Here is a 26,340-nt window from a genome sequence, read left to right as displayed (position 1 = left end):
TCTACCCAGTGGTTCCCAACTAGGGTTCCTCCAGCTGTGGCCGTTGACTGTCCGGTAGTGCTATGACCAAAAATGAGTGTCACAGTATTTTTCTAAAGTATCACGGTATTTTTTTTATTTTTTACATTGAGACTTGCATTGAGGTGTCGTAGCGGAACTAAATGATCTGAACACTGGGGCAATGGAGTACCCTTTTAAATAGATGTAACAAACAACCCTACAGCCTCCAGCTGTTGCAAAACTACAACTCCCAGCATGTTGGACTATATAGTAGTATATAGTATAGGTCAGTGTTTCCTAACTATGGGTGCCTCCAGCTGTTGCAAAACTACAACTCCCAGCATGTTGGACTATATAGTAGTGTATAGTATAGGTCAGTGTTTTCCAACTAGGGGTGCCTCCAGCTGTTGCAAAACTACTACTCCCAGCATGCCCGGACAGCCGTTGGCTGTCCGGGCATTCTGGGAGTTGTAGTTTGCAACAACTGGAGGCACCCTGGTTGGAAAACACAGGTCTACGCTGAGTCTATTGCTGGAAGTTTGCGTGAGCCTTTCGCCTGCTGTGGGCACTGCCATTGGTTTATTTGTCCTCTTCTGACCTCAAGCTTTATCCAGTTTTATACTCTGGTCACCTCCAGAGCTGCATTCCTCATTCTGCTCTCATGTAGTGATCATCTTGTGATTCTCTAAACTGGATACAGTTGTGACAAACCTTCAGCTGTGACTAATGTTTGGTCATTTATAGCGATGTTCATACAGTGCCTCCTGGTTCACTAATAGAACACCAGAGAGTGAAGATCAGCACCTTGTCCTAGCGAAAAGCCCATTTCGGGCCAGAAACGCCATTTTATTCACCTATTAGAGCTTAGTCTCTTTTAATCCACTTGGATCGGCGCGGCAGAAAATATCGCCTTTTTTTTTTACCCATTACATCTAGAGAGTGAAGACTGACACCGTTATAGGAGACGACACAAAACGCATTACTCCATTATAAATTTATTAGTATAACTCGGTGATCTCCCATCGTATAGAGCGGTGACATCACAAGCCATCTACAACCACATCCACCCCGTTCTAGGGGCGTAATGGGCGGAGTTACAACAGAAATAGAGAGTAAGAAAAGCTCCTGCCCCTCAGACTGCGTATCCCCCTGACACTGTGGAGCGACACTGCAGCTGCACCCGGAGCTGCTCACAGACTGCGCCATTTCTGAGATCAACTTTTCCGTATTTCATATATATATATATATATACAGCAGATTCTCTGATTCGTCTTATGTCATTAACTGAGAAAATCCAGAACGGGCTCCTTGTGAGTAAGTGAGGTCTCTGACTTCCTGTGTCTTCAGCTGCGGAGGGGGAGGGGGGGTATGTGACGGGGTCCGGGGCGTCTAATAGTAAAGCTCCTTGTCCCACCAGCCTGCAGGAGAACAAACGGTTAATAAGAGGGAACAGTCTGGACAGGAAGAGTCGCATTGCTTGGTGCGGTTGGGGTCAGTTGAGACTGAAGGCAATTTTGGGAAAATCAGCAAAAACTGAAAAAAATAACTTGTGTGTGAACAAAACTTTATGGGAGGTGTAAAATACTGATCCCATAGCGATAGCAGCAGTATACAGAGAAAGCTGGATGGGAGAGGTGTATAACTACTATATATCCTGATCACATAGAGATAGCAACAGTATACAGATAGAGCTGGATGGGAGGTGTATAACTACTATATAACCTGATCCCATAGAAATCGCAGTAGCAGTATATAGATAAGTGTAGGGAAGGTTTATGGCTACTATATATCCTGATCACATAGAGATAGCAGCAGCAGTATACAGATAGAGCTGGATGGGAGAGGTATAACTACTATATATTCTGATCCCATAGAAATCGCAGTAGCAGTGTATAGATAAGTGTAGGGAAGGTTTATGACTACTCTATATCTTGATCACATAGAGATAGCAGCAGTATACAGATAGAGCTGGATGGGAGAGATATAACTACTATATATTCTGATCGCATAGAAGTAGCAGTATATAGATAGCTGTAGGGAAGGTTTATGACTACCATATATCCTGATCCATAGAGCTAGCAACAGTATACAGATAGAGCTGGAGGGAGGTGTATAACTAACTACTATATATCCTGATCCCATAGAGAGAGCAGCAGTATACAGATAGAGCTGGAGGGGAGGGTTTTAACTACTATATATCTAGATCCTATAGAGAGAGAGCTGGATGGGAGGAGTATAACTACTATATATTCTGATCCCATAGAGATAGCAGCAGTATACAGACATAGCTGGATGGGGGAGGTGTATAACTACTATATAACCTGATCCATAGAGCTAGCAACAGTATACAGATAGAGCTGGAGGGGAGGTGTATAACTACTATATATCCTGATCCTATAGAGCTGGAGGGGAGGTGTATAACTACTATATATCCTGATCCCATAGAGATAGCAGCAGTATACAGATAGAGCTGGAGGGGATGGTTTTGACTACTATATATATTCAGATCCCATAGAGAGAGAGCTAGATGGGAGGTATATAACTACTATATATTCTGATCCCATAGAGATAGCAGCAGTATACAGATAGAGCTGGGAGGATAAGTAATGATGTCATCCTGTAGTTCACAGGATGTCATCTGACCCAGGACGGACGGCTTCCTCTGACCCATTGAACGCTGATTTTCTGTTTGTCGGAGATGCGATCGCATGACTCAGTTACAGTACTGAAACTCATGCATCTGTGCTGGAATGATGGAGCTGTAGGACTAATGATTATGCATGATAAACTAAATCGGGAGTGCTTCTTTAAGAAGTGAGTTCCCTATGACACATTTAGGGTACGTGTACTCACTTCCTGGGTGTCTGCGGACTCCAAGCTTACGGATCTCATCGTAGACAAAAATCAAGATACCGAACGGGACTGGGACGAGCCACCACTGGAACCTGAGAAGATAGAGACAAGGAGATGAGAGGCCCATATGGTGAGAGATGACCCATCTGTGTGAAGAGTGGGGGTCCAGGACATGTGGATCTTATGGGAAACGTCCTACAGATCTTCTTACCGGATGGGCATGAAGTTGAAGACGTTGGGCATCCCGGGGCAGTAACACAGGAAGTTACCGAGACACAACTGGAAGACGATGGCGATCACCAAGACTTTGTTCCTGGGGGAGGAAGAAAACATCAGCGCACACCTGTATATAGTTTAATCCTATCCTGCAGAGTGCGCAGCTTAAAGGGGTTCTCCACCATTAGGTGATTTTAGTACTTATCTGCCAAACAGTAATGGACATGCTTAGCAAGAATCCGCGCTTGTCTTGGGGCTAAATGGCTATGTTGGGAGATTACCATAACGCTGAGGCTATTTCCTGTTGGAGTTCGTTCTCTTAAACACCAAATCCCATAGTTCCTTGTTTGTCAGTGTGAGGTCACTTTCCGCCCTCCCACCCATCAGACACCCCACCCATTGAAGCACAAATGAGCTGAATTCCATTCAAAATTAAAAACTATTCAGTGTTTTCTAATCAACGTGCCTCCAGCTGTTGCAAAAATACAATTAGTTACAGAATGATCTCCCTCCCACCCAGCGGTTGCTCCACCCATTGAAGCACAGACAAGCTCCCTTTGCACTCCTGACTAGTGATGTCAAGTCTCGGGACTGCAACCTGGGAAAACCTGAGGCCAGCGGTCACTCCACCCATTGAAGCACAGTCAAGCTCCCTTTGCACTCCTGACTAGTGATGTAATGTCTCGGCACTGCAACCTGGGAAAACCTGGGTAATTTTTTATGCTCTTAAAAATAAATGTGCGAAATTTAGAGAAGAATTGGGAGAGACCACCGTCAGGTACGGACACTATATTATGGTCTACACTAACGTTATAGCCCCTGTAGAGTGCCCCTTTTACGCACCTGAAGAACCCCTGCTGGAAGACGGAGAGGCGCCGGGTCTTCCTGATGAGCACGTCGGATATTTGGCAGATTTCGATACTGATGAAGAAGCAGGTGTAGCAGTTGTATTGCTGGTAGAGGCGCTGGCTGAACGTCTGGAGGACAGAAGGATTAGGTCAGCCTATAGAATCTACACCCTGAGGTAATATAGTGACCCCTGCAGGATGCTAGAGAGTACTGCACCTAAAGTTTACCTATAGGCGAATATGAAACCGACAACAGTAGGGAGTAGTAGTTCTCAACGGGGGTGTCTTAAGCTGTTGCAAAACTACAACTCCCAGCATGCCCGGACAGCCGAAAGCTGTCCGGGCATGCAGGGAGTTGTAGTTTTGCCACAGCTGGAGGCACCCTGAATATTAGAAGTCACCCATCTTGCATTACCCATTCCTGGCCATAGCTGTCCTGCAGATCCTGTAAGTGTTGGTTCTCCCAATTTGCGCGGAGCCCCAGACAATAGGCCGGGAACCAGCCCTCCTGCGCCATCACCGTAAAGTAATCCACGAATCCGGCGAATGACTGGATGACACCTGCGAGCAGAGGAGACGGAATGAGGAGAAATTGATGCGGATCTGGACCAATGTATCACCTCCCAGGTCATTACTTATTACTTACAGTATTATTATTACTTAGAACTGTTATTACTCTTATTATTTATTATTATTTCTATTATTACTTATTATTGTTATTAATTATTACTTATAACTGTTATTACTTATTATTATTAATTATTACTATTATTACTGTTATTACTTATTATTATTACTTATAACTGTTATTACTTATTATTACTAATAACTGTTATAACTTATTATTATTACTGTTTTTACTTATTATTACTTATTATTAGAGATGAGCGAACTTACAGTAAATTCGATTCGTCACGAACTTCTCAGCTCGGCAGTTGATGACTTATCCTGCATAAATTAGTTCAGCCTTCAGGTGCTCCGGTGGGCTGGAAAAGGTGGATACATTCCTAGGAAAGAGTCTCCTAGGACTGTATCCACCTTTTCCAGCCCACCGGAGCACCTGAAAGCTGAACTAATTTATGCAGGATAATTCATCAACTGCCGAGCCGAGAAGTTCGTGACGAATCGAATTTACTGTAAGTTCGCTCATCTCTATTCATTATTATTATTATTATTATTATCACTCACTTATTAATTATTATTGTTATTAATTATTACTTATCTCCTCTTCATTTACCTATTTGGAAGTAAGAATAGACAGCCAGAGCTTCATTCACCAGACGGTCGCGGCGAGGGTTTCTGGGCTTCAGGTGCATGATGTCACTTTCTGCTTTTTCATAGGCCAGAGACACAGATGGGAACTAAGAATATTCAAGACAAAGCGTTATAATGTTCTCATTACAATATATGATCAGCATCAATTCATCCTGTTCTGATCCTGAGTTGTATCCTGTATTATACCCCAGAGCTGTACTCACTATTCTGCTGGTAAGGTCACTGTGTACATACATTACATTACTTATCCTCTACTGATCCTGAGTTATATCCTGTATTATACCCCAGAGCTGTACTCACTATTCTGCTGGTAAGGTCACTGTGTACATACATTACATTACTTATCCTGTACTGATCCTGAGTTATATCATGTATTATACTCCAGAGCTGTACTCACTATTCTGCTGGTGAGATCACTGTGTATATACATTACATTACTTATCCTGTACTGATCCTGAGTTATATCCTGTATTATACCCCAGAGCTGTACTCACTATTCTGCTGGTGAGGTCACTGTGTACACGCATTACATTACTTATCCTGTACTGATCCTGAGTCATATCCTGCATTATACCCCAGAGCTGTACTCACTATTCTGCTGGTGAGGTCACTGTGTACATACATTACATTACTTATCCTGTACTGATCCTGAGTTATATTCTGTATTATACCCCAGAGCTGTACTCACTATTCTGCTGGTGAGGTCACTGTATATACATTAAATTACTTATCCTGTACTGATCCTGAGTTATATCATGTATTATACTCCAGAGCTGTACTCACTATTCTGCTGGTGAGATCACTGTGTATATACATTACATTACTTATCCTGTACTGATCCTGAGTTATATCCTCTATTATACCCCAGAGCTGTACTCACTATTCTGCTGGTGAGGTCACTGTGTACATACATTACTGATTCAGAGTCTTGATTTACCTTTGTGGATCAGCAGGTACATTGGCTAATTGTCTTTCCTGCTCATGATAAGCCCTGCCCTCCTCTTGTTTTGTCCTTGTTTCTCTGTTACTAGAGACAGAAATCCCCTGACTACAGGCAGTGGACAGAAGATTTTAATGAAGTGAGACACCTAGTGGGTAAGACTTTCGGGCGGTCACTTTTGATTTACAAACCTGTTCGGGATCACATGTAGGGAAGGGGTTGGAGGAGAATGCAGCTCTGGAGTATAATACAAGCTGAGTGGTGCGATGTGGCTCCGGGTTCGATACTCACAATGTCAGTACACAGCTCGATGAAGAGGATGGTGATACAGCCCAGGGGCAGGGGGACGCTGGCGGTGATGTAGATGAGATATGGCGCCAGCTCGGGGATGTTCTTGGTCAGGGTGTAGGCAATGGACTTTTTCAGATTGTCAAAAATCAGACGCCCTGAGAGAGAAGACAACAGAGCCATGTGTTATGGGCCACAAGGGGCAGAAGAGGACCATCCTGTGCCGCAGATACCACCAGCCTTACCCTGCTCCACTCCTGTGACAATGGATGCAAAGTTATCATCCAACAGGATCATGTCGGCCGCGTTCTTGGCAGCGTCAGACCCAGCGATCCCCATGGCGACTCCGATATCGGCCTTCTTCAGAGCCGGAGAGTCGTTCACACCGTCACCGGTCACAGCCACAATGGCTCCCTGTATGAGAAGGAAGGGCGGCAGTCAGTGCCGATAGGTGGGACCTCTGCACTACATTAGATTATTACGTGCATGACTGATTTATGGCGATAGAACATTTAGGACACTGTTTGCCACCCATTGTGGCTCCAGTTGTTTAAAAAAAAAAGTAGTTTTGCAACAACTGAAGGCATACTGGTTGAAAAACACTGATCTAGGGACAGTTTCTTCAACCTAATAAACTATGTAACAATGTAACTTTGTACAGTGATAGGTTCAGATAATCATGTTACTGGAACACCGCTCATTGGTTGGGTTCAAATCCCACCAAGGTCAACATCTGAGGTCCTGGGCTCAAATCCCTCCAAGGAAAACATCTGAGGTCCTGGGTTCAAATCCCTCCCAGGACAACATCTGAGGTCCTGGGTTCAAATCCCTCCCAGGACAACATCTGAGGTCCTGGGTTCAAATCCCATCAAGGACAAAATCTGAAGTCCTGGGTTCAAATCCCATCAAGGACAACATCTGAAGTCCTGGGTCCAAATCCCATCAAGGACAACATCTGAGGTCGTGGGTTCAAATCCCATCAAGGACAACATCTGAGGTCCTGGGTTCAAATCCCATTAAAGGACAACAGTTGATGTCCTGGGTTCAAATCCCACCAAGGGCAACATGTGAGGTCCTGGGTTCAAATTACACCAAGGACAACATCTAAGGTCCTGGGTTCAAATTACAAGCGCAAATTACACCAAGCGCAACATCTAGGATCCTGTGTTCATATCCCACCAAGGACAACATCTTCAAGGAGTTTGTATGTTCTCCTCATCATCTATAAATAAAGGAACTACTATTATTATTACCAGTTTCTGACAACTTTCCACGATGATCAGCTTCTGTTGGGGGGACGTCCGGGCGAACACCATCTCTGGGTGCATCCTCAGCGCCTCCACCAACTCCTCACTGGTCATGTCTTTCAGCTGTCCACCATTGATGACACAGGCCCGGGCATCTCTGAGGAGTCACATGTGTAAATATTAATCTCAAGAATTCTACATTAAAGGGGTCCTCCACTTAAAGCTTAAAGTCTTTCACTATAAACTGATCGTACAGTGTGCTTCTGCTGAAACCCCACCACCAATGGTCAGTTGTGACTTAAGGAGAAACCTGACAGTAAGTATTTAATTTACCTATAGCACCACCACAGGGGAAATGAAGCATTACAAGGTGTCCATTCGTATCAATGTGTTGTTTGGTAATACAGGACGGATCCTCCAGAGTCGGAGATGCTCAGGTCCTCCGTGGTATTACAACTTGGCTGCATTCACTTTATTGGAACTGAGCTGTTATACCACAAACAACCTGAGGACAGGGGTGGCGCTGTTCATGTATAAAAAAAACTTACCGTTTGTTCACTTGTTCTACAGGAATCCGCAGGCGAGCTGCAATGTCCTCCACCGTCTCGCTACCTTCGGAGATGATGCCGACACTGGCCGCGATGGCCTTGGCTGTGATTGGATGATCTCCTGTGACCATGATGACCTGCGGGTAAGAGGGGGGGAGACAATATAAAATTACAAAACACATTTATTACACTAGATTGGTGGTCTCCAAACTGGGGATCACCACCTGTTGCAGAACTACAAACCCCAGCACGCCTTCGGCTGTCTGAGTGTGCTGGGAGTTGTAGTTCTGCAATAGTTGGGGGTCAGTAGTTTTGAAACCACTGCTGTCGATGATGCTTTGTGTTATTTGTAGATAAGTTTCTATTACACAGCACTCCGTGAGGCCAGACTTGGTATTGCAAGCAAAATGGATAAATTGTTCTAAATGAGTCTGTATAGATTCTTATTTTACTGAATACATGAAGTCAAACCCATCCCATTTTTTTTCAAGGTATAACCTCCACCTCTAGGTGGCGCCCTAGAGTCTCACAACCTCCCGTTCACTCACTCGGATTCCAGCCGTTCTGCACTTCATGACGGCGTCCGGGACAGTGGCCCTGGGGGGGTCAATCATGGAGATTAATCCGGCAAAGCACAAGTTACTGGTGGGGAAGTTGAAGTCTTCGGTGTCGAAGTTAAATCCTCGGGGGTACTCCTTCTCGTTGAGGTAGAGATGACAGAAACCTGATGGGGCAATGGATTTTTAGTGAAGACCCTATGGCAGTGACCTTTAACCTTTGGCCCTTCAGCTGTTAGTGCCTACTGGGAGTTGTAGTTCTCTAACAGCCTTCGGTTCTCAGGACACAGTGCATGTTCTGTTGGTTATCAATGCCCCATAGGAATGGGTGAGGAATGTTATGAGGTCTACACGGACCCTTTCACCTACCCAAGACTCTTTCTCCAAGGCCTCCTAGGTCCATGTAGGCCGTCTGGAAGGCTTCTTGCCACTGAGCGTCCAGAGGAATCTCCTGCCCTTTGATCATGATTGTGGAGCATCTCTCCAGGATACGCTCTGGCGCCCCCTTCATCACCAGCAGGTAGCGCAGGTCCAGGGGGTCTTGCAGCTCGTGGATGGACAACTGGAGAGGGAAACATCATTGTTTCTACGATGCCCCCAGTAATTGTAATGATGGTATAAATATATGGATGCTGGGAGTATGGGAGCAGGACAGGAGAAGTATGGGAGCAGGACAGGAGGAGTATGGGAGAAGGACAGGAGGAGAATGGGAGAAGGACAGGAGGAGAATGGGAGAAGGACAGGAGGAGAATGGGAGCAGGACAGGAGGAGTATGGGAGCAGGACAGGAGAAGTATGGGAGCAGGACAGGAGGAGTATGGGAGAAGGACAGGAGGTGTATGGGAGAAGGACAGGAGGAGAATGGGAGAAGGACAGGAGGAGAATGGGAGAAGGACAGGAGGAGAATGGGAGAAGGACAGGAGGAGAATGGGAGCAGGACAGGAGGAGTATGGGAGCAGGACAGGAGGAGTATGGGAGCAGGACAGGAGGAGTATGGGAGCAGGACAGGAGGAGTATGGGAGCAGGACAGGAGGAGTATGGGAGCAGGACAGGAGGAGTATGGGAGCAGGACAGGAGGAGTATGGGAGCAGGACAGGAGGAGTATGGGAGCAGGACAGGAGGCGTATGGGAGCAGGACAGGAGGCGTATGGGAGCAGGACAGGAGGCGTATGGGAGCAGGACAGGAGGCGTATGGGAGCAGGACAGGAGGAGTATGGGAGCAGGACAGGAGGAGTATGGGAGCAGGACAGGAGGAGTATGGGAGAAGGACAGGAGGAGGAGTATGGGAGCAGGACAGGAGGAGGAGTATGGGAGCAGGACAGGAGGAGGAGTATGGGAGCAGGACAGGAGGAGGAGTATGGGAGCAGGACAGGAGGAGGAGTATGGGAGCAGGACAGGAGGAGGAGTATGGGAGCAGGACAGGAGGAGGAGTATGGGAGCAGGACAGGAGGAGGAGTATGGGAGCAGGACAGGAGGAGGAGTATGGGAGCAGGACAGGAGGAGGAGTATGGGAGCAGGACAGGAGGAGGAGTATGGGAGCAGGACAGGAGGAGGAGTATGGGAGCAGGACAGGAGGAGTATGGGAGAAGGATAGGAGCAGGACAGGAGGAGGAGTATGGGAGCAGGACAGGAGGAGGAGTATGGGAGCAGGACAGGAGGAGGAGTATGGGAGCAGAACAGGAGGAGGAGTATGGGAGCAGAACAGGAGAAGTATGGGAGAAGGACAGGAGGAGTATGGGAGAAGGACAGGAGGAGTATGGGAGAAGGACAGGAGGAGTATGGGAGCAGGACAGGAGGAGTATGGGAGCAGGACAGGAGGAGTATGGGAGCAGGACAGGAGGAGTATGGGAGCAGGACAGGAGGAGTATGGGAGCAGGACAGGAGGAGTATGGGAGCAGGACAGGAGGAGTATGGGAGCAGGACAGGAGGAGTATGGGAGCAGGACAGGAGGAGTATGGGAGCAGGACAGGAGGAGTATGGGAGCAGGACAGGAGGAGTATGGGAGCAGGACAGGAGAAGTATGGGAGCAGGACAGGAGTAGGTATGGTGGTCTTCTGCATTGATGAGAAAACCTTGGAGAAGACCCAGAAAATCTTAGACCAAAGCCAAATGTCTTCTCTGTCTGGTGAGAAAAATGGCCAAACCAACGCTTCATGGTATTTAGGAAAGACAATGATGGTAGAAGATGAGAGGAAGACTGGAGAAGACTATAATGATTACTGCATCTAATACTGCAAGTACTACGCCTAATACTACACGTACTAAGTCTGCTACTCCTATCACTACAAGTACTACATCTACTATGCCTAATACTACCAGTACTGCATCTACTACTCCTACCACTAAAGTACTACGTCATCTACTTCCCCCACCTACTACAAGTACTACATCTACTACTCCTACCAGAAGTACTATGACTACTACTCCAAGTACTACATCTACTATGCCTAATACTACAAGTACTACATCTACTACTACTACAAGTACTACATCTACTACTCCTACCACTACAAGTACTACATCTACTACTCCTACCAGAAGTACTATGACTACTACTACAAGTACTACATCTACTATGCCTAATACTACAAGTACTACATCTACTACTACTAAAAGTACTACATCTACTACTCCTACCACTACAAGTACTACATCTACTACTCCTACCAGAAGTACTACGACTACTACTCCTACCACTACAAGTACTACTACTACCACTACAAGTACAACATCTACTACTCCTACCACAAGTACTATGATTACTACTCCTACCACTACAAGTACTTGATCTACTACTTCTACCACTACAAGTACTACAACTACTGCTCCTTCCACTACAAGTACTACATCTACTACTCCTACCAAAAGTACTACATCTACTACTCCTACCAAAAGTATTACATCTACTACTCCTACCACAAGTACTACGACTACTACTCCTACCACTACAAGTACTACATCTACTACTCCTACCACTGTAAGTACTATGACTACTGCTCCTACCACTACAAGTACTACATCTACTACTCCTACCACTACAAGTACTACAACTACTACTCCTACCACTACAAGTACATCTACTACTCCTACCAGAAGTACTACGACTACTACTCCTACCACTACAAGTACTTGATCTACTACTTCTACCACTACAAGTACTACTACAACTACTGCTCCTTCCACTACAAGTACTACATCTACTACTCCTACCAAAAGTACTACATCTACTACTCCTACCAAAAGTATTACATCTACTACTCCTACCACAAGTACTACGACTAGTACTCCTACCACTACAAGTACTACATCTACTACTCCTACCACTACAAGTACTAAGACTACTGCTCCTTCCACTACAAGTACAACATCTACTACTCCTACCAAAAGTACTACATCTACTACTCCTACTAAAAGTACTACATCTACTACTCCTACCAAAAGTACTACATCTACTACTCCTACCAAATGTATTACATCTACTACTCCTACCACAAGTACTATGACTACTGCTCCTACCACTACAAGTACTACAACTACTGCTCCTTCCACTACAAGTACAACATCTACTACTCCTACCACAAGTACTACTACTACTCCTACCACTACAAGTACTTGATCTACTACTTCTACCACTAAAAGTACTACAACTACTGCTCCTTCCACTACAAGTACTACTTCTACTGTTCTTACCACTACAAGTACTATGGCTACTACTCCTACCACTACAAGTACTTCATCTACTGCTTCTACCACTACAAGTACTACATCCACTAAGCCTAATACTACAAGTACTATGGCTACTACGCCTAATACTACAAGTACTTCAACTACTGCTCCTACCACTACAAGTACTGCTATAGTTACTCTTACTTCTTCTATTTAAAATTTAGTCCTTCTCATTTGACTCATCAGAGTCCACTCTTCTCACCTGAAACTTGTTGGTTGAGTTGAAGGGAACTTCTGTCACTTTCTTGAAGCGTTCTCTGTACTCAATGACGTTCCCGACTGTCAACTCAGAGAACTTCAGTAAAGCCGTCTCCGAGGCGTCTCCGATGACGATGCGCTGTAGGGTGAGACATCTGGTTAGGATCAGACTGGTCTCCTCTTTCAGGTGGGGGGTCTACTTTACGTTTTGTTCTATGAAGCATCTATATCTTACTGGTCCTCACCTTGGGTACTGGTACTCCGTCCTGTCCGCCCTTGAAGGCCGCTCGATTACAGAGACTGACCACTCTACTCAGAGCCCTCCAAGTGTCCGATGTCTGGTCAAAGCTTTGTCCTAAAATTGTGAACATTTAAGTGACTATGAAGCAATCATTCAATGATGATGGGGACAGGGGGGGCGGGGCATAAGAGTCACCTGACTGGTCCTCAGTGGTGTCGGCTGAATGGATCTGGTTGTCAAACCACAAGTGAGACACGGTCATCCGGTTCTGGGTTAAGGTTCCGGTCTTGTCTGAACAGATGACTGAGGTAGATCCCAGGGTCTCTACAGCTTCAAGGTTTTTGACTACACAATTTTTTCGGGCCAGACGTTTGGCGGTGAGAGAGAGACAAACCTGCCGAAAGATAAGACATATTAGAATCCTAGAAGATTCTAGAACAGGTCTATTCATGGTCTCAGGGTCCACTGGCTACACCGATCTTTAGAGTTATCGTCAACGTTTCTCACCGTAACAGTGGCCAGAAGACCCTCAGGAACATAGGCTACCACTATAGCCATGAAGAAGACCATGGCCCGGAGGAAGGGATAGCCGATCACCATGGCAACCACAAAGAATGTAGCCCCGAAGAAGATGGCCAGACCAGCGATGATGTCCACAAAGTGCTCAATTTCAATGGCGATTGGTGTTTTCTCGTTCCCCACGCCTGAAGCCAAGCTGGCAATGCGCCCAATGATGGTGCGGTCTCCGGTGTTGATGATTATTCCTGTGGCAGTTCCTGTGGGGCAGATATGAGAGGTTATTGGTCTGTACAGGATTAGGATAACATGTCCACTATCCTTCAAAACTACAGTGCCCCTCCCCCATCTACAGAAGAAGACCCCCATGACGGTAGACTCTACTCTAAGACGTGGTCAGTGACTAGATATTCTGTAGGGTGGCTTACCTTCCAGACACATGGTAGAGAAGAAGGCGATGTTTCTTGTTTCCAGGGGACTCTCGTGAGTATATTCCGGAGATCGGGTCTGGGGTTCCGATTCACCAGTTAGGGAAGAGTTATCCACCTAAAACATGATGGCGGCCATGAGCAGGAGTCACATGACATTCTATGTCCAAGCTACTACACTTCAGTCAGTCATTGATGATTAGTCAGACAGCCTGGACTCTTCATTGGTCATACACTGGTTCGGTAGAGTCTACATAACTAGGAGACTGGGGTCCTTACCTTACACCCCTGTGCGGTGATAATTCTGATGTCCGCCGGCACACGGTCACCACCTTTAATCTCCACCAGGTCACCCACCACCAGCTGGTTGGCATTGACCTGAAACTTTTCCCCGTCTCGTATGACGGTGGCTTGCTGAAACCGAAAATATGGATGTCAACATGGAGTGTAAATATTCTCCATTATACTATGAATGACGCAACCGGTGGAAACCACTGGATGCCATATCTCATGTCACATGTGATACCTGTGGCACGAGGTTCTTGAAGCTGGCAATGATGTTGGTGCTCTTGAATTCTTGGTAATAGCCAAAGCAACCGGTGACAACCACGACAGCTATGAGGGTGACGGCCAAATACAACTGAGAAAGACATTTGGCAGATTAATAAATGGCAATGGAACTTGTTTCTCGCATGAAGTACCACCACGTCCACTACCCTGTCCACAACTTGTCCAGACAATAAAGTAATGGTGGACACCATAGTTCTTCCTACTCTAGTAAAGGTTGATGGGACCCTCTGCCTCCTCCACCCTACAATGTCTCCTACAGCAGAGGATCTTCTGGGGCTCAAATCTGCACGGACATCACCGAGACTATCCAAGGGGTCCTGGTCCATTGGTCAGAAACATCACCGAGACTTTCCAAGGGTTCTGATCTATTGGTCAGAAACATCACCGAGACTATCCAAGGGGACCTGATCCATTGGTCAGAAACATCACCGAGACTATCCAAGGGGACCTGATCCATTGGTCAGAAACATCACCAACAATATCCAAGGGGACCTGATCCATTGGTCAGAAACATAACCGAGACTATCCAAGGGGACCTGATCTATTGTCAGAAACATCACTGAGACTATCCAAGGGGACCTGATCCATTGGTCAGAAAAATCACAGAGACCATCCAAGGGGACCTTATCTATTGGTCAGAAATACCACCGAGACTATCTGAGGTGACCTGATCTGTTGGTCAGAAACATCACTGAGAATATCCAAGGGGACCTGATCTATTGGTCAGAAACATCACCGAGACTATCCAAGGGGACCTGATCCATTGGTCAGAAACATCACCGAGACTATCCAAGGGGACCTGATCCATTGGTCAGAAACATCACCAAGAATATCCAAGGGGACCTGATCCATTGGTCAGAAACATAACCGAGACTATCCAAGGGGACCTGATCTATTGTCAGAAACATCACTGAGACTATCCAAGGGGACCTGATCCATTGGTCAGAAAAATCACAGAGACCATCCAAGGGGACCTTATCTATTGGTCAGAAATACCACCGAGACTATCTGAGGTGACCTGATCTGTTGGTCAGAAACATCACTGAGAATATCCAAGGGGACCTGATCTATTGGTCAGAAACATCACTGAGCCTATCCAAGGGGACCTGATTGGTCAGAAACATCACAGAGACTATCCAAGAGGACCTGATCTATTGGTCAAAAATACCACCGAGACTATCTGAGGTGACCTGATCTATTGGTCAGAAACATCACTGAGACTATCCAAGGGAAGCTGATTAATCTCTGTATTATTAGATCCCTGTATAGTTGTATTATTTGGTCACTGTATAGCTGTATTATTTGGTCACTGTATGTCAGTATTATTTGGTGAGTCCATTTGCACTTTACGGTATACAGTATTATTTGGTTACTTTATGGCAGTATTATTTGGTCTTTGTATAGCTGTATAATTTGGTCACTGTATAGCTGTATTATTTGGTCACTGTATAGTTGTATAATTTGGTCACTGTATGGCGGTATTGTTTCAGCATGGCATGGAGGTATTGTGTGACACAGTTACCTAGCACCATTGGTTGTATTATTTTGCATTGTATAGTGAGGCTGGCACTGTATAGTGGTGTTATTTAGACAACTGTATGAAGGGGTATTTGGAAATGTACAGCACTTCCGAATGGCATCGGTGAACATGTGCCACCCCACAGGGCCCATGGGTGACGTTGGTCTACGGCTAGCTCCACCTCTGACATACGGTAGGACTTTGTGTATACCATATGGTGGTATACCACAAAGGGGGGGGGGGCACCAATAGAACCTGGCTGGACTCACATTATCGGCGCTGGTCAGGTCCCCCTGCGAACACTGGATCCCGAAGGCGATGAGGCAGATGACGGCGGCCACCCACATCAGGCACTGCAGCCCTCCCGCCAGCTGACGGGCGAACTTCACATACTCCGGCGTTCCCTTAGGGGGCTTCAGCTCATTGGGTCCATCCCGGATTAGGATCTCCCCAGCGTAACTGGTCTTCATACCCTGTGGGTTCATAATTTGGTGAGTCTATCTGCACTTTACGGTATACGATTATATTTCCGCAATGCTGGGGTCTGACTTACCCTAGAGATGCTTGTCTGGTACTTCAGCTCCAGCTCCTCGATGGTCAGCTCATGGTCATTCTAGAAGAAGAAGACACAGATGGTGAGAAGGTCCATATACCTGAAGACATGTCTGCCGAAACATTGCATCCACCCTGTCCTTGGGTCGGGGGACTTCCTAGTCTGACATGGCTGATAACTGTTGTGTCTAATGGCAGATATGGCCTCATGGTTTTGCCGTAGACTTGGCGGTTTTGGTATCTTCCTCCTTATAGAAGGTTCTAATAACTTCAAAATTTATCACTTTTACTTAAAGGGGCATTTTACCGAAAAGGTGAAGCCGTTTTCCAACCATGGCGCCTCCAGCTGTTGCAAAACTACAACTCCCAGCATGCCCGGACAGCCATTGGCTGTCCGAGCATGCTGGGAGTTGTAGTTTTGCAACAGCTGGAGGCACACTGGTTGGCAAGCACTAATCTATGGGAAAATATGAGGACAACATCTGAGGTTCTGGGTTCAAATCCTAACAAGGACAACATCTGAGGTCCTGGGTTCAAATCCCACCAAGGACAACATCTGAGGTCCTGGGTTCAAATCCCACCAAGGACAACATCTGAGGTCCTGGGTTCAAATCCCATCAAAGACAACATGTGAGGTCCTGGGTTCAAATCCCACCAAGGACAACATCTGAGGTCCTGGGCTTAAATCTCACCAAGGACAATATCTGAGGTCCTGGGTTCAAATCCCACCAAGGACAACATCTAAGGTCCTGGGTTTAAATCCCACCAAGGACAACAGTATAGGAAGGACAGCAGATATCCTGCCAGCAGAGAGGTCATGAGAAAGCTTTTAATACAACCCCCAGGAGTCCTTACAATGTCCATTTCCTTCTTCATGCTTTCCAGCTTCTCCTTTTTCTTTACTCCTTTTCCTTCCTTCTTCTTGATTTTCACGTCCATCTCCCCCTGCTGCCCCATCCCGGCCTCCACCGAGTACATATCATAATTCTCCTGTATGGGAAGAGACAAGGAATCGGTATCATTCTGCAGATTATTATCCATTATCCAAAGGAACAGCCATCTACTGGTACAGTGTGCTGCCCCCCAGTGAGGAGCGTGCCGCCATACAGTCTCCTACATCTCCTCTAGGACTGTATTTGTCTCTAACACATGATAAATATCCTGTCCTATAGTATCACCACAAGGTCAACCACAGAGAACAAACACTGATCCACAGGACCCAAGACATGTGACCTGGGAGTGGCAGTATTATAGTAGTTATATTCTTGTATATAGGAGCAGTATTATAGTAGTTATATTCCTGTATATAGGGGCAGTATTATAGTAGTTATATTCTTGTATATAGGAGGCAGTATTATAGTAGTTATATTCTTGTATATAGGAGCAGTATTATAGTAGTTATATTCCTGTATATAGGGGCAGTATTATAGTAGTTATATTCTTGTATATAGGAGCAGTATTATAGTAGTTATATTCTTGTATATAGGAGCAGTATTATAGTAGTTATATTCTTGTATATAGGGGCAGTATTATAGTAGTTATATTCTTGTATATAGGAGCAGTATTATAGTAGTTATATTCTTGTATATAGGAGGCAGTATTATAGTAGTTATATTCTTGTATATAGGAGCAGTATTATAGTAGTTATATTCTTGTATATAGGAGACAGTATTATAGTAGTTATATTCTTGTATATAGGAGGCAGTATTATAGTAGTTATATTCTTGTATATAGGAGCAGTATTATAGTAGTTATATTCTTGTATATAGGAGCAGTATTATAGTAGTTATATTCTTGTATATAGGAGCAGTATTATAGTAGTTATATTCTTGTATATAGGGGCAGTATTATAGTAGTTATATACTTGTATATAGGGGCAGTATTATAGTAGTTATATACTTGTATATAGGGGCAGTATTATAGTAGTTATATACTTGTATATAGGAGACAGTATTATAGTAGTTATATTTTGTATATAGGAGCAGTATTATAGTAGTTATATTCTTGTATATAGGAGCAGTATTATAGTAGTTATATTCTTGTATATAGGAGACAGTATTATAGTAGTTATATTCTTGTATATAGGAGGCAGTATTATAGTAGTTATATTCTTGTATATAGGAGCAGTATTATAGTAGTTATATTCTTGTATATAGGAGACAGTATTATAGTAGTTATATTCTTGTATATAGGAGGCAGTATTATAGTAGTTATATTCTTGTATATAGGAGCAGTATTATAGTAGTTATATTCTTGTATATAGGGGCAGTATTATAGTAGTTATATTCTTGTATATAGGAGGCAGTATTATAGTAGTTATATTCTTGTATATAGGGGCAGTATTATAGTAGTTATATTCTTGTATATAGGAGGCAGTATTATAGTAGTTATATTCTTGTATATAGGAGCAGTATTATAGTAGTTATATTCTTGTATATAGGAGGCAGTATTATAGTAGTTATATTCTTGTATATAGGAGCAGTATTATAGTAGTTATATTCTTGTATATAGGAGCAGTATTATAGTAGATATAGTCTTGTATATATGAGCAGTATTATAGTAGTTATATTCTTGTATATAGGAGGCAGTATTATAGTAGTTATATTCTTGTATATAGGAGCAGTATTATAGTAGTTATATTCTTGTATATAGGAGCAGTATTATAGTAGTTATATTCTTGTATATAGGAGGCAGTATTATAGTAGTTGTATTCTTGTATATAGGAGCAGTATTATAGTAGTTATATTCTTGTATATAGGAGCAGTATTATAGTAGTTATATTCTTGTATATAGGTGCAGTATTATAGTAGTTATATTCTTGTATATAGGAGCAGTATTATAGTAGTTATATTCTTGTATATAGGGGCAGTATTATAGTAGTTATATACTTGTATATAGGGGCAGTATTATAGTAGTTATATACTTGTATATAGGAGACAGTATTATAGTAGTTATATTTTTGTATATAGGAGCAGTATTATAGTAGTTATATTCTTGTACATAGGAGGCAGTATTATAGTAGTTATATACTTGTATATAGGGGCAGTATTATAGTAGTTATATACTTGTATATAGGAGACAGTATTATAGTAGTTATATTTTTGTATATAGGAGCAGTATTATAGTAGTTATATTCTTGTACATAGGAGGCAGTATTATAGTAGTTATATTTTTGTATATAGGAGCAGTATTATAGTAGTTATATTCTTGTATATAGGAGCAGTATTATAGTTGTTATATTCTTGTATATAGGAGCAGTATTATAGTTGTTATATTCTTGTATATAGGAGCAGTATTATAGTAGTTATATTCTTGTACATAGGAGGCAGTATTATAGTAGTTATATTCTTGTATATAGGAGCAGTATTATAGTAGTTATATTCTTGTATATAGGAGGCAGTATTATAGTAGTTATATTCTTGTATATAGGAGGCAGTATTATAGTAGTTATATTCTTGTATATAGGGAGCAGTATTATAGCAGTTATATTCTTGTATATAGGAGCAGTATTATAGTAGTTATATTCTTGTATATAGGAGGCAGTATTGTAGTAGATATATTCTTGTATATAGGAGCAGTATTATAGTAGTTATATTCTTGTATAAAGGAGCAGTATTATAGTAGTTATATTCTTGTATATAGGAGCAGTATTATAGTACTTATATTCTTGTATATAGGAGACAGTATTATAGTAGTTATATTCTTGTATAAAGGAGCAGTATTATAGTAGTTATATTCTTGTATATAGGAGCAGTATTATAGTACTTATATTCTTGTATATAGGAGACAGTATTATAGTAGTTATATTCTTGTATAAAGGAGCAGTATTATAGTAGTTATATTCTTGTATATAGGAGCAGTAATATAGTAGTTATATTCTTGTATATAGGGAGCAGTATTGTAGTAGTTATATTCTTGTATATAGGAGCAGTATTATAGTAGTTATATTCTTGTATATAGGAGGCAGTATTATAGTAGTTATATTCTTGTATATAGGGGCAGTATTATAGTAGTTATATTCTTGTATATAGGGGCAGTATTATAGTAGTTATATTCTTGTATATAGGAGCAGTAATATAGTAGTTATATTCTTGTATATAGGGAGCAGTATTGTAGTAGTTATATTCTTGTATATAGGAGCAGTATTGTAGTAGTTATATTCTTGTATATAGGAGCAGTATTATAGTAGTTATATTCTTGTATATAGGAGGCAGTATTATAGTAGTTATATTCTTGTATATAGGGGCAGTATTATAGTAGTTATATTCTTGTATATAGGGGCAGTATTATAGTAGTTATATTCTTGTATATAGGAGACAGTATTATAGTAGTTATATTCTTGTATATAGGAGACAGTATTATAGTAGTTATATTCTTGTATATAGTAGTGGTATTATAGTAGTTATATTCTTGTATATATAGGAGCAGTATTATAGTAGATATATTCTTGTATAAAGGAGCAGTATTATAGTAGTTATATTCTTGTATATAGGAGGCAGTATTATAGTAGTTATTCCTCATATGTGGATTCATTTTGCTCTTGATATAACCATTTTATCCTTTTCTGCTATGGCTGTGATAAGATCAGGTATTGTGATGGTAGTTATATTAGTATAGTGATTTTCGTGGTGTTTTCCGCTGATATCTCAGAACTTTCTGTGCTCTTTTATCTTGACTTTTTTGGTAATAACCTCTTACAATCCCTTATCTTTTATATAATGCACTGGGTAAACATCTCTCTATGTAATCTCTGTTATACGGAGTAAAACGAATTCCAGGCGGACACGATAAGAGTGCGATATAATATCAGCAGCGGACAATTGTACATAAAATTATTAGTCCTGCAGAGTGACAGGGCTCAGTGCGGTATAATAATCCTAGTATACAGGACAGTGTGCGGTATAATAATCCTAGTATACAGGACAGTGTGCGGTATAATAATCCTAGTATACAGGACAGTGTGCGGTATAATAATCCTAGTATACAGGACAGTGTGCGGTATAATAATCCTAGTATACAGGACACTGTGCAGTATAATAATCCTAGTATACAGGACACTGTGCGGTATAATAATCCTAGTATACAGGACTCTGTGCAGTATAATAATCCTAGTATACAGGACACAGTGCGGTATAATAATCCTAGTATACAGGACAGTGTGAGGTATAATAATCCTAGTATACAGGACAGTGTGCGGTATAATAATCCTAGTATACAGGACAGTGTGCGGTATAATAATCCTAGTATACAGGACAGTGTGCGGTATAATAATCCTAGTATACAGGACACTGTGCGGTATAATAATCCTAGTATACAGGACACTGTGCAGTATAATAATCCTAGTATACAGGACAGTGTGCGGTATAATAATCCTAGTATACAGGACAGTGTGCGGTATAATAATCCTAGTATACAGGACAGTGTGCGGTATAATAATCCTAGTATACAGGACAGTGTGCGGTATAATAATCCTAGTATACAGGACACTGTGCGGTATAATAATCCTAGTATACAGGACACTGTGCAGTATAATAATCCTAGTATACAGGACACTGTGCAGTATAATAATCCTAGTATACAGGACACTGTGCAGTATAATAATCCTAGTATACAGGACACTGTGCAGTATAATAATCCTAGTATACAGGACACTGTGCAGTATAATAATCCTAGTATACAGGACACTGTGCAGTATAATAATCCTAGTATACAGGACACTGTGCAGTATAATAATCCTAGTATACAGGACACAGTGCGGTATAATAATCCTAGTATACAGGACAGTGTGAGGTATAATAATCCTAGTATACAGGACAGTGTGCGGTATAATAATCCTAGTATACAGGACAGTGTGCGGTATAATAATCCTAGTATACAGGACAGTGTGCGGTATAATAATCCTAGTATACAGGACACTGTGCGGTATAATAATCCTAGTATACAGGACACTGTGCGGTATAATAATCCTAGTATACAGGACAGTGTGCGGTATAATAATCCTAGTATACAGGACAGTGTGCGGTATAATAATCCTAGTATACAGGACAGTGTGCGGTATAATAATCCTAGTATACAGGACAGTGTGCGGTATAATAATCCTAGTATACAGGACACTGTGCAGTATAATAATCCTAGTATACAGGACACTGTGCAGTATAATAATCCTAGTATACAGGACACTGTGCAGTATAATAATCCTAGTATACAGGACACTGTGCAGTATAATAATCCTAGTATACAGGACACTGTGCGGTATAATAATCCTAGTATACAGGACACAGTGCGGTATAATAATCCTAGTATACAGGACAGTGTGAGGTATAATAATCCTAGTATACAGGACAGTGTGCGGTATAATAATCCTAGTATACAGGACAGTGTGCGGTATAATAATCCTAGTATACAGGACAGTGTGCGGTATAATAATCCTAGTATACAGGACACTGTGCGGTATAATAATCCTAGTATACAGGACACTGTGCGGTATAATAATCCTAGTATACAGGACAGTGTGCGGTATAATAATCCTAGTATACAGGACAGTGTGCGGTATAATAATCCTAGTATACAGGACAGTGTGCGGTATAATAATCCTAGTATACAGGACAGTGTGCGGTATAATAATCCTAGTATACAGGACACTGTGCGGTATAATAATCCTAGTATACAGGACACTGTGCAGTATAATAATCCTAGTATACAGGACACTGTGCAGTATAATAATCCTAGTATACAGGACACTGTGCAGTATAATAATCCTAGTATACAGGACACTGTGCAGTATAATAATCCTAGTATACAGGACACTGTGCAGTATAATAATCCTAGTATACAGGACACTGTGCAGTATAATAATCCTAGTATACAGGACACTGTGCAGTATAATAATCCTAGTATACAGGACACTGTGCAGTATAATAATCCTAGTATACAGGACACTGTGCAGTATAATAATCCTAGTATACAGGACACTGTGCAGTATAATAATCCTAGTATACAGGACACTGTGCAGTATAATAATCCTAGTATACAGGACACTGTGCAGTATAATAATCCTAGTATACAGGACACTGTGCAGTATAATAATCCTAGTATACAGGACACTGTGCAGTATAATAATCCTAGTATACAGGACACTGTGCAGTATAATAATCCTAGTATACAGGACAGTGTGCGGTATAATAATCCTAGTATACAGGACACTGTGCAGTATAATAATCCTAGTATACAGGACACTGTGCAGTATAATAATCCTAGTATACAGGACACTGTGCAGTATAATAATCCTAGTATACAGGACACTGTGCAGTATAATAATCCTAGTATACAGGACACAGTGCGGTATAATAATCCTAGTATACAGGACAGCCCGTGTATACATATATACTCATATATCGTCTGTGCGGATGATAACAGTGAATATTATTCTGGAACCTTCTTGTTCATTATCTTTGGATCTTAGGATCTCTGTGATACACTTGTATCTAACCCCTAATATATTCCCATTTCATACACCCTCCCCCATCAGTTTTGTCGCCCACCTGTAACTCATCATTTTACACACTGCAGCTGTGTATCTAAGCCTGGCATGTATAATATTATTCTGTGTTTCCAAGCCTGTCCTGTGTGATATTGTGCTGTGTATCTAAGCCAGTCCTGTGTGATATTATGCTGTGTATCTAAGCCTGTCCTGTATGATATTATGCGGTGTATCTAAGCCTGGCATGTATGATATTATGCTGTGTATCTAAGCCTGTCCTGTATGATATTATGCTGTGTATCTAAGCCTGGCATGTATGATATTATGATGTGTATCTAAGCCTGTCCTGTATGATATCTACTGAGTGAGTGTATCTAAGCCTGTGAAGCGTATCTAACCCTACTACTCTCACTGCCTTCTAAACTGTAATCCTATCATGGGATATTATATCTACTAAATATAACATGTGTGATACGGTCTCCGTATCTCATTTTATCACATGATACTGTATGAGACAATGTAACTAATTGCTGAGCTGCTGTATCTAATCCTATTATGTGGTACTTTTTACTGAGCTGCTGTATCTAATCCTATCATGTATGATACTGTTTACTGAGATGCTGTATCTAATCCTATCATGTGTGATACTTTTTACTCAGCTGCTGTATCTAATCCTATCATGTGATACTTTTTTACTGAGCTGCTGTATCTAATCCTATCACGTGTGATACTTTTTACTGAGCTGCTGTATCCAATCCTATCATGTGTGATACTTTTTACTCAGCTGCGGTATCTAATCCTATCATGTGATACTTTTTTACTGAGTTGCTGTATCTAATCCTATCATGTATGATACTTTTTACTAAGATGCTGTATCTAATCCTATCATGTATGATACTTTTTACTAAGATGCTGTATCTAATCCTATCATGTATGATACTTTTTACTAAGCTGCTGTATCTAATCCTATCATGTGATACTTTTTACTGAGTTGCTGTATCTAATCCTATCATGTATGATACTTTTTACTGAGCCACTGTATCTAATACACTTGTGTTAATGTGTGATTGGCAGGTGTATCTCAGCCTATCATGTGTAATACAGTCTGTCAATGTATCTCAGCCTATCATGTGTAATACAGTCTGCTAAGCCAGTGTATCTAATCATTTTCTGTGTGATACTGTTGGATGAGTTGCTGTATCTAAGTATATCCTACGTGATATAGTGTGCAGAGCTGGTGTATCTAAGCCCATGACATGTGATACCTCACCAGCACCTCTGTCCCCAGTATATGTTCTTACCTTCTTCCCCATCTTGCCGGTTCGGTGTTTCGGGGACTGTTCTGGGACTGATGGTTGTTGCCAACAAATCTTGGCGAGGACGCGCGGTCGCCTTATAAAGGCCGGGGCTGAGCCCTCCCGGGGCCACGAAGTCCATGGATGCCCCCCTCCCCCCCGCACCTTTACGTCTGGAGGTAAAAGCCAATCTCAGGGCGGTGATAATAGAAGGACACAGAGATTACGGAACCTTCTACCGTCCTTCAGTGAGCCGGGGCCCAGCAGGGAAGGGCAAACACTCAATAAGGCTGTATCACACTTCATAGGATTAGATACACTGGCTAAACAGATCAAGTATCACACATCATAGGATTAGATACACTGGCTAAACAGATCAAGAGTATCACACATCATAGGGGTACACCAGCTCACTGGACAGTATCGCACATCACAGGATTAGATACACTGGCTAAACAGATCAAGTATCACACATCATAGGATTAGATACACAGCTCAACAGACAGTATCACACATGATAGGATTAGATGCACTAGCTGAACGAACAGTATCACACATCACAGGATTTGGTACACCAGCTGAACGGACTGTATCACATACAACAGGATTAGCTACACCAGCTAAACGGACTGTATCACACATAGGGTTAGATACACAAGCTCAATGGATAGTATCATACATGATAGGATTAGATACAGAGGCTCAGTAGACAGTATCACACATGATAAGATTAGATACACTGGCTCAGCAGACAGTATCACACATGATAGGATTAGATACATTGGCTCAGCAGACAGTATCACACATGATAGGATTAGATACAGCAGCTCAGCAGACAGTATCACACATGATAGGATTAGATACACTTGCTCAGCAGACCGTATCACATATGATAGGATTAGATACATTGGCTCTGTAGACAGTATCACACATGATAGGATTAGATACATTGGATCAGTAGACAGTATCACACATGATAGGATTAGATACATTGGCTCAGTAGACAGTATCACACATGATAGGATTAGATACATTGGCTCTGTA

General features: G+C 42.2%; 1 protein-coding gene across 2 annotated transcripts; it reads right to left on the bottom strand.

The window, feature by feature from the left end:
• Positions 1 to 966: 966 nt before the first annotated feature.
• ATP4A (ATPase H+/K+ transporting subunit alpha) lies at positions 967 to 25,434 on the bottom strand. 2 transcript variants are annotated; one of them, XM_056544101.1, is made up of 23 exons: positions 25,303 to 25,434; positions 17,377 to 17,511; positions 16,523 to 16,582; positions 16,239 to 16,442; positions 14,407 to 14,520; positions 14,160 to 14,294; positions 13,881 to 13,998; positions 13,444 to 13,712; positions 13,132 to 13,330; positions 12,941 to 13,050; positions 12,700 to 12,834; positions 9,142 to 9,334; positions 8,764 to 8,939; positions 8,216 to 8,352; positions 7,674 to 7,824; positions 6,666 to 6,834; positions 6,424 to 6,578; positions 5,155 to 5,278; positions 4,333 to 4,478; positions 3,913 to 4,046; positions 3,065 to 3,166; positions 2,854 to 2,945; positions 967 to 1,418 (listed from the first exon to the last, which is right to left on the bottom strand). In XM_056544101.1, the coding sequence occupies exons 1-23, from the start codon at positions 25,312 to 25,314 to the stop codon at positions 1,390 to 1,392; spliced, it is 3,099 nt and encodes a 1,032-aa protein (XP_056400076.1). In that variant the 5' UTR covers positions 25,315 to 25,434; the 3' UTR covers positions 967 to 1,389. The 2 variants fall into 2 exon arrangements, with proteins under 2 accessions (XP_056400076.1, XP_056400075.1); XM_056544100.1 differs by lacking the exon at positions 25,303 to 25,434 and having other exon boundaries at positions 17,377 to 17,629.
• Positions 25,435 to 26,340: the final 906 nt, after the last annotated feature.

The sequence above is a fragment of the Hyla sarda genome, chromosome 10 (assembly GCF_029499605.1).
Source record: "Hyla sarda isolate aHylSar1 chromosome 10, aHylSar1.hap1, whole genome shotgun sequence".
Lineage (NCBI taxonomy): Eukaryota > Metazoa > Chordata > Amphibia > Anura > Hylidae > Hyla > Hyla sarda.
This window is presented reverse-complemented; position numbering and strand designations above follow the sequence as displayed.

What these genes read in the sequence shown, in the direction of transcription:
- ATP4A (XM_056544100.1), bottom strand. Translation starts at nt 17,562, where the DNA reads ATGGATAATAATCTGCAGAATGATACCGATTCCTTGTCTCTTCCCATA. An exon ending in ACCTGACCAGCGCCGATAAT is followed by an intron (nt 14,521 to 16,238) that starts GTGAGTCCAGCC and finishes TGTCTTTCTCAG; the next exon opens with TTGTATTTGGCCGTCACCCT. An exon ending in TCAAGAACCTCGTGCCACAG is followed by an intron (nt 14,295 to 14,406) that starts GTATCACATGTG and finishes TTTCGGTTTCAG; the next exon opens with CAAGCCACCGTCATACGAGA.